Source organism: Xyrauchen texanus, chromosome 24, assembly GCF_025860055.1.
Source record: "Xyrauchen texanus isolate HMW12.3.18 chromosome 24, RBS_HiC_50CHRs, whole genome shotgun sequence".
Classification (NCBI taxonomy): domain Eukaryota; kingdom Metazoa; phylum Chordata; class Actinopteri; order Cypriniformes; family Catostomidae; genus Xyrauchen; species Xyrauchen texanus.
Genome location: NC_068299.1, coordinates 16,085,598 through 16,098,792, shown reverse-complemented (window position 1 = coordinate 16,098,792; position 13,195 = coordinate 16,085,598). Strand labels below are relative to the sequence as shown.

The following is a 13,195-nucleotide window of genomic DNA, read 5'->3' as shown; positions in this document are numbered from 1 at the left end:
AATATGTCAAGAGTAGGAAAAATTATATTTTCAGCAGTTGCGGATATTGCATATTGTTATGGGCCTCTCGCCAGTTAAAATTGCATTTTTAATAGATTTGATAAAACTCCCAGAACATGTTGTGAATGGACTCAAAAGCATGGCAGTTTGGTTCCTTAAATCCCACAAGGAATATACAGTAAATAAAAATAGGACTTTGTTTCAGTCTTGCTAACTTTCCATGCAGTCAACATTTGTGAACTCTTATCACATGCACACAATGACCAGTCTTTGCCAAAAAGGAAATACATATACAATATATACTGTACAGTATAATTCTAAATTATTAAGAATGTTAGGGATTTTGTGTGTAGTAAAAGTGGAACAAGACTCATTAAAATGGCTTATTTTAGTTTAGTATATTTTAAGTATACTATAGTATAGTTACTGTATTTATAGTGTAACACAAAAAAGATTTGTGGTTATGGTGACTTTCTATACATAGTGTATCTGTAATATTTCAGGCTTGTCCCGTATCCTTCGTGGCCGAGCTGATATGGTTGCTAAACGCACAGTGGACTGGGCCTTGGCAGAGTACATGGCCTTTGGCTCTTTGCTGAAGGATGGTATTCACGTGAGACTCAGTGGACAAGATGTGGAAAGAGGAACATTTAGGTAAGACAGTCAATCCATATCCATGGAAACTAGCCACTCCCACTGTCCAATTTATGATGTCACTGTAAAAAGGATAACTTCTTGTTTGCCATTCATTTAACTCGGCTCAATAATTTCTACGATTTCTATTTACAGTGCTGTGAAAAATTATTTGCTCCCTCCTGATCTCTTATGTTTTTGTGTATTTTTCATACTAAATAGATCTTCAACGAGATATAACATAAATCAAAGGAAACTTCAGTAAACACAAAATACAGTTTTCAAATATATATTTTATTTTACTGGAGCAAAAATGTTATCCAACACCTATATCACCCATGTGAAAAACTAACTGCCCCCTTAAACTTAATAGCTGGTTGTACCATCTTTAGCAGCAACAACTATGACCAAACGCTTCCGATATATGTAAGAGCAGTGTAGTTCAAGCGGGAAGACTAGAAGCTGTACATTATCGCACCATTAGCTTAGTAACTCCTAGCCAATCACATGTAAGCCATTGCTTTATATATCTGCTCACAATCTATCATATTGCTGTTTCAGTGTGCTAACACGGCAACCTCCACCACCCCATCACCACCAGTTGAGTCCCTTCCTGCAAGGGGGTAGGCTCCTTCGCCCCTGCCTCCTATCTCCTGCAGGATATGACGGTTCTGAGTACAACTTCTTCGGACCGCCAGATAGGGCTTATGCCAAAGAGATTCATTAAATTTCTGTTTTATATTCATCAAATAAATGTTATCTTAAATATCACCACGTCTTCATGATAGAACTGTAGATAAGTCTTTCACAACGCTGTAGTGGAATTTTGTCCAATACTTTCATTTCGCTTCTTTGGAGCCATTCAGAGGTGGACTTACTCCTATGCTTTGGATCATTGTCTTGCTGCATAATCCAGTTGCGCTTGAGCTTCAACTCACAGAACCCACTCTTCCATGGATGGCATTTTTGGTCAGTGTCTTTCTGATAGTGGACTCATGAACAGTGACCTTTAATGATGCGAGAGAGGCCTGCAGTTCCTTGGATTTTGTCCTCTGCTTTTTTGTGACTTCCTGGATGAGTTGTTGCTGTGCTCTTGGATACATTTTGGAAGATCGTGCACTTCTGGAAGGTTCACTACTGTGCCAAGTTTTCTCCATTTGGAGATAATGGCTCTCACTGTGGTTCTTTGGAGTCCCAGAGCCTTTGAAATAGCTTTGAAACCCTTCCTAGTCTGACACATTTCAATCACCTTTTTCCTCATAATTTCTGGAATTTCTTTCAACCTTGGTATAGTGTGCTACTGGGTGAGAGCTTTTAGCCAACTTCATGCTGCTGAAAAATTTCTGGCAGTGATCAGGCCTGGGTGTGTCTAGTCCAGCTGAACCCCATTATGAATTCAGTTTCATATATATTGGGATTTAGTAAGTAAGGGCAAATACTTTTTCACACAGGCCTAATTGGTATTGGATAACTTTTTTGCTTCAAGAAAAAACATTATTATTTAAAAACTGTATTTTGTGTTTACTCAGATTACCTTTGTTTTATGTTAGATTTTGTTTCAATATTTGAAGCAATTTAGGATGAGATATACACAAAAACAGAAGAAATCAAGATGGGGCAAAAACTTTTCCACAGCACTGTAATTTAATATGTTATTAAATTCTAAGTGGACAAAAATGTCAATGAAATTACTGTTCCACAGCAGGTTTCAACTTTCCATCACTTTTAAAAATTGAAAGGGATAGTTTACCCAAAATTCTGTCATCATTCTCTCGCACTCTTGTTGTTGACAGCAACATCCATATGACAGAACAAAAAAAGGAATATGAGAGTCTGGCAGTCTGTAACTGTAGTGCATTCTAGATTTCAGTTGTTGAAAACAACCAAGTTTATATTTTCTGCCTTATGGCTCCACTAAAAGCATAAAATGTCAGTTCATTGACAAATTACATCAGCTTGTCGCACACTGACAGTGTCCGCTGGAAAATGGGAGAGAAAGACCCACATGTTGTATCACAGTACTGCTTCGGAAGGAAACCTGTTTAATGCCACTCCGCAGCAGTACAGACACTTACTCCCACGTCGGTTCTTTTCTGTCTTGTGCAAGGAATTTTGGCAGACTGGTTTGTTTGTTTGAAATTGTACACATCTCCGTGAAACTATGAGACATCAGCTTTCTCCCTCTGCATTATTATTTACCATTTTGACATCTAGATTTTCCCTCAGTGGGCTCCACTGGATGGTTTTATGATTTGCTTTGAAAACAATGAGGTTTTTATAGAACATATCGAAGCTAAAATGTGAGTGAAGAGAAGTCAGCAAAATAGCTTTCGTGTGCTATGAGCCTATTTATTTAAGTAGATTGTCAGCTAGTGGATGTATTCAGCGTTATCTTTATTTCTCCCCATCTCATGCCAAAGCTCGAGGAATGAACATATTGGTGTGCTCCAGTCTGTTGGCTCTGCTTGTTACTGAGGGAGTTAATGGCTATGAGTAATTGATTCAGTCTACTGTGTTTGGGAATGCACAGAATACTGTGCTTTGATACCTTGATTGATGAAACCAACATAGAAGTGCTGCACATATGAAACTGTTAGCTCCCAAGACTCCTGGGTGTTTCCTGGGCTGCCCCACAGGGACAGGGCACTTTAGCTCAAAGAGTCACCTTTGATTTACAATTGTGATTAAATGAGCATAGCTAACAGATCCCAATCAGCCTGAACACATTGCTTATGTTAAATTCTCCATTTCTAAATGTTATGTAACAGAGAAGCATACATTTCTCAGTTGCAAGATATAGTATTTAATTGTTATGCAGTGCTTATGTACTCATTGGAATTGGAGATGACCTGCACAGGACATCATTACTGTGATATTTAAGGGACTAAAGGATTGTCTAATCGCACTGGAATTGATGACTGGACTGAACATCGAATCAGAGTAACCCTGCAAAACATTTCACACCTCCTGTCTGAAATCCCAGCACTTCCTTTCCACTGCCGCACATGGCCTATCACATAGGAAATAAAAAGTTAGAGTGCCTCTCTTGTGAGGTTTAACACAACAGCAGGCTTAAGTAAAGATTATTTAAAATGGCATTGCCCTTTAACTGTCACTGCTCATTCATTACTTAAAGGAATGTTCCAGGTTCTATACAACTCTATTGCATTTCTGGCATAATGTTGATTACCTTGTTTACTTGCTTACTTGTGTTAAAATGATTTCAGTGTGATAAAATCAGGGATTTACCTTTTACCGGCGTTACAGTTTTTACCAGATTACAGTGTATACTGGTAGGTTGTCATGACAACTAAATTGTAATATTGAATATAACTTTCAACAGATAATGTTAATAAGCAATTTTGTTAAATGCTAAAATCATGTTAACATATATACTGTTTATGTTTTGTGGCTATACTTTTGAAACAGTGATGTTTATTATGGACTGACCTCATTAACTTCTATTGAAACATGCCTTAATATAACCTCAATTTTGTATTTGTTTAAATAAACGAGGAATGAGTAATGTTTTTATCCCAAAAATGCTGTCAATTGAGTATTGAAGTTGTATTTTACTTGAAATAAATGACATTTTTGTTCCGTTCATTACCGTTTTGTGGTAACGGTCCCCGCACATTTGTAGGAATCTTGCAAAACAAAGGTTGTAGAAAATCAGGCAACATAGCTGTGCTCGTTAATAAAGTGTTAAAGATGTGCTAATGAAGGTAGTATAAGGGTTCCCATGGTCATTAAAAACCTGGAAATATCAGGGAGTTTTACAGCAGTTATTTCCTGGCCTGGAAAAGTGATAGAAGTTCATAATATCTTGGAAGTCGTATATTGTGAATATAGCATTTTCTAGGTATACTCAGCTGTAAAATTTTTCATAGGACAGAAAATGCTCTTTCTGAGAATCTCTATAAAAATATTTTTGTAACACTTTTCCAAACAATATTTGCCAACAATCTTTTAACATTCTGGTTTATGTTAATTTTTAACATATACTAATATATTTTTTTAATAAGTTCTTAACATTAACATTACTTAATACATTATGAACTTACATGAACAAATGCATTTCCATAAATTAACATTAACCAAGATAAATAAATGCTGTGTGAACAATATTGTTAGTTCATGATACATAATGCATTATCTAACGTTAACTTGTTTTTAACCTTATTGTAACGTGTTACCTCTCTTTTTAAAAATCATTATCATGAACGAGTGGAAAAGTAATTGAACATTTATTGAAAACAATTACTGGAAATTCTGGGTGTGAGAACCCTGACAGTTGTTTTTTTATTTTTTTCTAACTTTATATGATTTGTGGCATTTCCAGTCACCGTCACCATGTGTTGCATGATCAAGAAGTCGATAAGCGCTTCTGTGTTCCAATGAACCATCTGTGGCAGAACCAGGCTCTCTACACAGTATGCAACAGCTCACTGTCTGAGTATGGGGTTTTGGGTAAGAACCACCTGTGCTCATTTTAAATCTAGTTAGCAATCAGAATGTGCAGAAATGTCAAAAATGTTTAAATGTTTATAATATCTGTAAAATAACATCCAGAAATGAGTATCCTGTACAGAACAAGCTGTTTTATAAAGCTCTCAGTATACCACTACACATTGATACATTTTTGCAAGATTCATATTCACAATTCTTTTGACAGTTGAGTTTTATGTATTTTTTTGAGTATTCTGACATGTTTATGTGGATTAGGTTTTGAGCTTGGTTTTGCCATGGCTAGTCCGAATGCCCTGGTGTGCTGGGAGGCTCAGTTTGGTGACTTCCACAACACAGCCCAGTGCATCATAGACCAGTTCATCTGTGCAGGCCAGGCAAAGTGGGTCCGCCACAATGGCATTGTTTTATTGTTGCCCCATGGAATGGAGGGAATGGTGAGTTATGGTGATGGCATGCCACATTCTTAACATACTGAAAACAAATGTCCTACGGTATAATGTACACTTATGATAATTTTGACACATGCAATAACATTTTTATTTTAGGCAATATTATTATAGTCTATTTAGCAGTATATTTAGGCATATTTTGTTTGTTTTTTTGATCCTGGAAAAAATAGCATAAGAACAACTTATCTGTTGGTAAACAGATTTCAGTGCATTTCTGTACATAGACAACTGTATTTGTAGGCTGATTAGAACCAAATCTCTTATGAAAGCTTCACTTGCGTATGTTGTTGAAATTACACAAGACAGAACCATAAATAACATGTATTATTTAATCACTTACGATAGTTCATTTATTTCTGCCTTTTCCCCATTAAGCCATATCAAAGCTACAGCAATGAGATGTTATTTTAAGAGTCAGTTATATGGATCATAAAAATCTTTTTTACCTCCCAACAAATTTCCTTCTGGGATAAAACTCAAGTTTTTTTTTATTTTTCTCCAAACCTTTCAGATCATTTAAAGGCTGTAAAGTTGCAATAATAATGACTCTAGTTTCATCTTAGTCAATAAATGATGCTGTATTTCTTAAGATTTGTGTGCCGTTTGATAGACCTCATCTCATTAGCGCTTGTGTGTTTGTACTAATGAGCAGGGTCCTGAGCACTCGTCAGCACGGCCTGAGCGCTTCCTGCAGATGAGCAAGGACGACCCTGATCGCTATCCGGTGAGTGGCCTTTCCTGCAATGCCTCATGTTGATGGCACAGGAGATTCAAATGTGTTAGAGATCTAATTTCACTAGAATTTAGTGATTTCCTATTTGGTTGAGGCTATGAGAAATAGTTCACCCAAACATGAACATTATGTCATCATTTTCACACCCTCATGTTGTTCCAAACCCATATGGCTTTCTTTCTTCTTAGTATGTTAGTCTCAGTCACCATTTATTTTTATTGCATTTTTTTCATGAAAGAAAGTCATATGGGTTTGAAACAATATGGGAGATTGTAAATAACGACAGAAGGTTCATGTTTGAGTGAACTATCCCTTTAATAAAGCTCTTGTTAACACTGCCTTTCTTTTTAATCTAGCAATATATCAGTCCCAAAGGCAGGGCGTTAGGGTTAAACACATGAATGGTACCAACTACAACCCTGATCATCAGTGTTTACAAAAAGCAATAATTAAACAGGGTATTGATTAAACCAAATAAACCAAAGTTAAATAAATTCATTAATATCCTTTCCTTTTGAGGATGTCTTTCTAAATGTGGAAATCTTAAGCGGCAATATTGTTGTGCTATCTTGTAATCTGGTATACTAATATCAAATTAATTATTATATAAATTAGTACATTTATTAATTATTCTACTAATACATTTTATTATAAATAAACAAAAAAACCTTTCCTTGTCTGTCTTTTATTTCTGCACTATCTTCTATACTTCTTCAGCTACTTTGGGAACTTGGCAGTACGATATTGCATATAATGTAGACTTTTATATGACAAATTGCTTGCTATGTTCCTCATTTGTTAGTCACTTTGGAAATAGTGGCTGCTAAATGTAAATATAAATTAAAATATTTAAAATTGTTTGCAAGTGATAGAATTGGCATTTAAATATAATTATACTGATTTTACTAGAGTGCAAATGACTGCTGTATAGACTTTTGCAATATTTCTTTTGCACATTGTGGGATTTTTTTTACATGATATTAATAGATCACTTTAATGAGCTACAGTATGTTTTATTTACCTAATTTCAGGAATTCACCGGAGACTTTGAGGTCCAACAGCTCTATGACTGTAACTGGATTGTGGTCAATTGCTCGACACCTGCCAGCTACTTTCATGTGTTAAGAAGGCAAATTTTGTTACCATTCAGGAAGCCAGTAAGACTGAACTTCTTTGCTTTTTCTGATTGGATCTATGATGTAAATGCTGTTCTGACATGACTCATGATATAATGTACATCGGGGTCCAGAATTCTGAAAACACATTGAAAAGACTTTTAGGATTTAAGGAAATATAAAACAAAGGAATATTATGTATTAAAATGAATAAGAAATATTTAAGATTCTGCACTTTATTATATGAAATATATGATATGAAATAATTATTAATTTGTAATTTTATAGATTACGAGTTGTAGTACATGGTGCTGCTTTATGGTATAAAGTCTACTTCTAGATTTAGACCTGTGTACTATGAGATTAATAACACAGCTGATGTGGTAAACAGCAAAGTTGCTTGGTGGCAGTTTTGATGGATTTTATAAACTTAAAACACAACTGAGGATTGATGGAATGTTTGAAGTATCTCCCCACGCTCTTTTGGTTCTGAGCCACTTTAATTGTCTAAAATGATTCCCTCTTGTAGATAAATGCAGGGGTTTGTGGTGCATGAAAAAATCTCTTCTTGAGCAAATTAAACTGAGCGTCTGGGGATGATATTGCTTGTTTTGTAGGAAAGTGCTCTTAATTTATTGTTTTGCTTGGAATCACTGCTGCTTTTTTATTACTATTTTTTGTATCCCCTTAGACTGTTTGAAAGTTTCCCAAGTTGAATGTTGTCCTACATTCAACTATTTAATACACTGTTTTAAATTGACAAACCACATGTTCATATCTTATCCATATCCAGTTGATCATTTTTACACCAAAGTCTTTACTGAGGCTGCCAGAGGCCCGCTCCAGTTTTGATGAGATGAACACAGGTACAAATCATTTTATCAATATAATGACCTTAAAGAAATAGTTCACCCAAGATTATAATTCTCTCATTATTGAATTACACTTAAGCCCAGGGGCATCCGCAGCCGTACACCTGTACGTACTGTGCGTACATTCAGTGGCACCTGTAAAGCCCCCCCCCCTTATTTAAAATTTCACATAACATTAACAAAGTATTACAATCACACTGATTAATATACACAGAGCACAAAGTACCCCTGTAATAGTGCATAGAGATTCATAGTATGCCACTTAAGGACCTAAAAGTCATTACGTGGTCATGTAATGTCACATAAGTTTCCTGCATCAAATTGGTAGCCATTATCATATGTGATATTGAGTTTGGACAACGTAACTATGCTTGTATCCACCGCAACTGCGGAGCACTCGTTCAGCTTTTTACATCACCTGAAGGCTTATTTCAGGAATACAATGACTGACAAAAGACTGAGTCGACTTGCACTGACGAACATCCATCGTGATATTCTGATACATGTGGAGGATGTTCTAAAAGAGTTTGATGTCACAGGCAGTCGCAGAATGAGTTTCAAATAGGTAGGACTATAAGTTAATTTCATAAAGGGAGGCTATGTTTTGAGAATTAGTGTGGAATGACCAAATTAGATGATTGTGAAGCACAAGGTTTTTATTTTGTATTTTGTTTTTCCAATGTAAAATACTGCAAACAGCACTCAAGTTGTTGACACCGCCGGTGTGTATGTACGGTGTTGGTTAATTATCGCTATGAAGAATCTCAGTCTTGATTTAGCATTGTTGGTGGGGTGCGCCCTTCACATCAAATCTCCATCAAAATATATTTATTTGTGTTCCGCAGAAGAAAGAAAGTAATATGAGTTTGGAATGGCATGAGTGTGAGTAAATTATGAGAGAATATAATTTTGGGGTGAACTATTTCTTTAAACTCGAACAGCTTTTGTGGACTAATTTATTTATATTGCAGGAACAAAATTCCAAAGGATATTTCCAGATGATGGTCCTGCATCTAAACATCCAGGAAAGGTCAAAAGGGTCATCTTTTGCACTGGAAAAGTCTACTATGAGCTGGCAAAAGAGAGAAAACAGCTGAACTTGGAGGAGGATGTTGCAATTGTCAGACTGGAACAGGTTATTGTCATGCCTTTTTGATTATGAGTATAGTGGCGCTTTCCACCATACGATATGTAATTCCAAACCCGTTCTTTCTATCTATCTTTCTTTTTTCTTTCTTTCTTTCTTTCTTTCTTTCTTTCTTTCTTTCTTCTCTCAGTCAGTGGAACTCAAAAGGGGAATACAAGTTTATGTGGACTGTCAAGCTCAAAAATTTTTAAAAAGCACACTGAAAGTTGTCCATAAGACTTGTGCGCTAAAGTACTAGTATTCTGAAGCCATTCTGAAGCTTTGTTTAAGAAATAGACCAAAATATAAGCCATTTTTCTCAAATCATTTCTAATGATTTCTAAGCCATCATCTTTAAAATATTTCCCTGCTGTAGCTTTCAAATCTCATACTCGTTTGAGTACATTCAAATATGCAGCCAAAGTCCCCTTTCACTGTCAAATGTAAGTGAATATGGCAATAGCTTGAGTATCTTGAACATTCTACTAAACGTCTCCTTTTGTGTTCCACAATAGAAAAAGTCATATGAGGTTAAAACAACATGAGAGAAATATTTCTTTTAACATTTTCAAAAACAAACAAATTTTTCACCTCTTAGATATCACCATTCCCTTTTGACCTCATCAAGGCAGAGCTTAAGAAGTATAGCAATGCTGAACTCATTTGGTGTCAAGAAGAGCATAAGAACATGGGCTACTATGACTATGTCAGACCACGCTTCCACACAGTGCTGTCTAACAAGAATCCAATATGGTGAGTGTCATGATTCAGGGATAGATATGGTGTAGCAAAACAAATGTATACGGATCAAATTTAAACGTTCACACTCACTTTTAGGTATGTTGGCCGTGACCCTGCTGCAGCCCCTGCCACAGGCAACAAGTTCACTCATCTGACTGAACTAAAGAGGTTCTTGGACACTGCTTTTAACCTTGATGCATTCAAGGGCAGGAGTTTTTGATGCTTTGTTGTCAAATATTAAAATAGTACATAGAAATGATCATATATGATGGATGTCTCGCTATCAACGCACAATATTGTATATTTTAAGTTTTAATAAAGCTTCCATGTTGCCAATTATAATAAAGCACATTCAAACATATAGAACAGGACAGCAGATAACAATACATGTACTGTTTTGTGTCATTTGGTGTCATAATCACTTATAGCTGAATAAAAGTGTAGATATGCACCAGAAATTATTTATTTGTGATGTTAAGTAATCCCTGTTATTATATTTATATATTTATTTGTCTTCCTTAACTGTCACACTTGGCTTCATCCTGAGACATCAAACAGATGGCATGTAGACAAGTAACAATATTCTCTGTGGCAGGGAAATATTCTCAATAGCTTCCACAAAATATGCTTCCTTTTTAGATTTTATGTTTCTTTTGGAATTTAAGAGTTGTGGGAAAGAGAACTTCTAAAATGTAAACACTTTGAAATTATATGCACAATTTTTTGTGAACTGCTGCAATATATTTCAGTATAAATATTAGCATTCCACATAGCACAACTTAAAGGAATATTTAACTCAAATTGAATATTCTCTTATCATTTGCTCACCCCCATGCCATCCCAGATGTGTATGACTGTCTTTCTTCTGCAGAACACAAATTAATAGTAATAAAAGGACTTAAATATTGATCTGTTTCCCACCCACACTTATCATATCGGTTCAAAGGACATGAATTTAGAAGATATTCTTCTAAAAATCTTAATTTGTGTTCAGTAGAAGAAAGACAGTCATACACATCTGAGATGGCATGAGGGTGAGTAAATGAGAGAATTTTCATTTATGAGTGAACTATTCCTTTAAGCTGAATTTAATAACACTGAAACTAAACATTGTTTTTATTTGCACATTGTCTTAATACATATAATGTTCATTATATGGCTGCTTTAACATAGCTGAACCTTTATTGCAACATAGGATGGTCTAAACAGCTGTAAACTGGATTTTACTTGAATATTGCATGCTATAATTCATACTTTTAGACAATTGCATAGTGAATTTAAAGTTTTGAATGTCACATAATTTAAAGGGCAGAATATTTAAGATGTAGTTTTAGCACTTTCTAGAGATTACATATTTCTCCTCGAGTTACATAGCCTTTATGAAATTGTAAATTTTTCCCTTCATAATTGATTAATTGTGATAATTGTTATACATTTCTTGGCAATAATGGAATAAACCGTGTGTAACTCACCAACGATGGATGTTTGTTTGGTTATATCATTTATGATTTACCTGTGTGTTTACTTGGTTATATCATTTATGATTTACCTGTGTGTTTACATCAGAGGTGTGTCAAAGTTGCCTGTATTGATGGCTTTTTAGGACACTAAAGTCAGCTGATTTGGAATAATGTCTAGGTAGACAGCTTGCTTGGTTTTGAGCCACAGTCAGGATTTTCAGAATGCGTCCCTCGCTGTGTCAAATGACCTCATTGCACAGAGGATCAAGTTGTCCATCACCACCTTTGAGCAAAGTGGAGTTTGAAAGACATGAGATGATTACATCCTGTATCATTCAGCTCTCAGATTTTGGCAGAATTTGCCAAATTCGAGGTCAGTGATGTTACACATGTCAGGGGAAGTGTAAGGGGCCATCCACATTCAGCGTGTGTTTAGGTCACAAATATAATGGTCCTCTTTGATCCTTTAAAATAGTAAAGGCGCTGAATACAATAATTTTCTGAATAAAGGATTTAAATGTGATAAATGCCCACAATATTATAATTTTTGTTATTAAAAGTTTTTTTTAATTCACACAGAAAAAGACAAACACTGTGTCTGCATTACTATAAATTTGCCTGTTTCAGTCATCTTTTCTGTCTTTTTTGACTGTCAGCTGGTTAGCAAAAAGAAAATACTCAAAATGTACTGCCCTCAAGTTGTCCCTCATTGTGTTTTTACCCCCAGTAGAATCTTAACACAATCTTTTCTTCAAGAATCCTAAAGCTGCTCTTTTCCATACAAAAACATTTCACATTGACCACTGCTGTCAAGGTCCAGAGAGAGAGAAAAAAAATATTATAAAAATAATATAAAAGTAGTCCATACAACACATAGCTCTTGTATGGCCCCAGAGAGCTTGGAATAAAGTGAAAAAGTCATATGGACTACTGTTATGATACCTTTATACTGAAACTTTAATAGTGCTTTACAGTATTTGCTGACAGCTCCTGCTTAATATAAACTGCTATTCTATTGTAACGTATGCTGGCAATGACAGGCAGATGATGATGATGTGAAGAACCCAAGTGCAGTGTTTATTTACATGAAGAGTGAAATCCAAAAACGTGAATACAAAACAAACATAAACGACTTGACGTGACTTGACTAGCTTAAACAACATTACACCAAACAACGATACATTAACAATACCTGACAAAGGACCATGGGTCAAACATGAGGGTTTAAATATAAGGACATGTGTAACCACATGCAATAAACAACCAATGACAAGACTGAACTAATAGCAAAATAACTAGATACTAAAACATGAACTAATGACATGACAAGACTGATAATGAGTTAACAAACAATAATCCAATGAAAACAAGACACATGAGCATGAAGGGAAACAGGACATCACATGACCAGGAAACCACATGACATAAACAAGAACTAATCTTTCAAAATAAAAGACATGAACACAAAACATGAACAAAACACATAAACGTAACATATCTCCCCACAAGGGGTGGCTCCTGACACCCAAACATAAACACATGTAATTCAATAGGTAGCTGGGGGAGGGGGTCCTTGAGGCATGGCCTGGCGAGATA

The 13,195-nt window shown here is 35.4% G+C and overlaps 1 protein-coding gene across 2 annotated transcripts in view; it reads left to right on the top strand.

Annotated features, from left to right (window-relative positions):
- The window catches only part of LOC127617801 (2-oxoglutarate dehydrogenase-like, mitochondrial), a 39,785-nt gene extending 28,184 nt beyond the window's left edge, over window positions 1-11,601 (top strand). For both annotated transcript variants that reach the window (XM_052089885.1, XM_052089886.1), the window contains exons 15-23: window positions 504-654; window positions 4,976-5,103; window positions 5,359-5,537; window positions 6,205-6,276; window positions 7,317-7,442; window positions 8,194-8,266; window positions 9,244-9,407; window positions 9,997-10,151; window positions 10,236-11,601. In XM_052089885.1, the coding sequence (XP_051945845.1) occupies window positions 504-654; window positions 4,976-5,103; window positions 5,359-5,537; window positions 6,205-6,276; window positions 7,317-7,442; window positions 8,194-8,266; window positions 9,244-9,407; window positions 9,997-10,151; window positions 10,236-10,359 (1,172 nt within the window). In that variant the 3' untranslated portion in view covers window positions 10,360-11,601. The remainder of the gene's footprint in view (window positions 1-503; window positions 655-4,975; window positions 5,104-5,358; window positions 5,538-6,204; window positions 6,277-7,316; window positions 7,443-8,193; window positions 8,267-9,243; window positions 9,408-9,996; window positions 10,152-10,235) is intronic.
- Window positions 11,602-13,195: the final 1,594 nt, after the last annotated feature.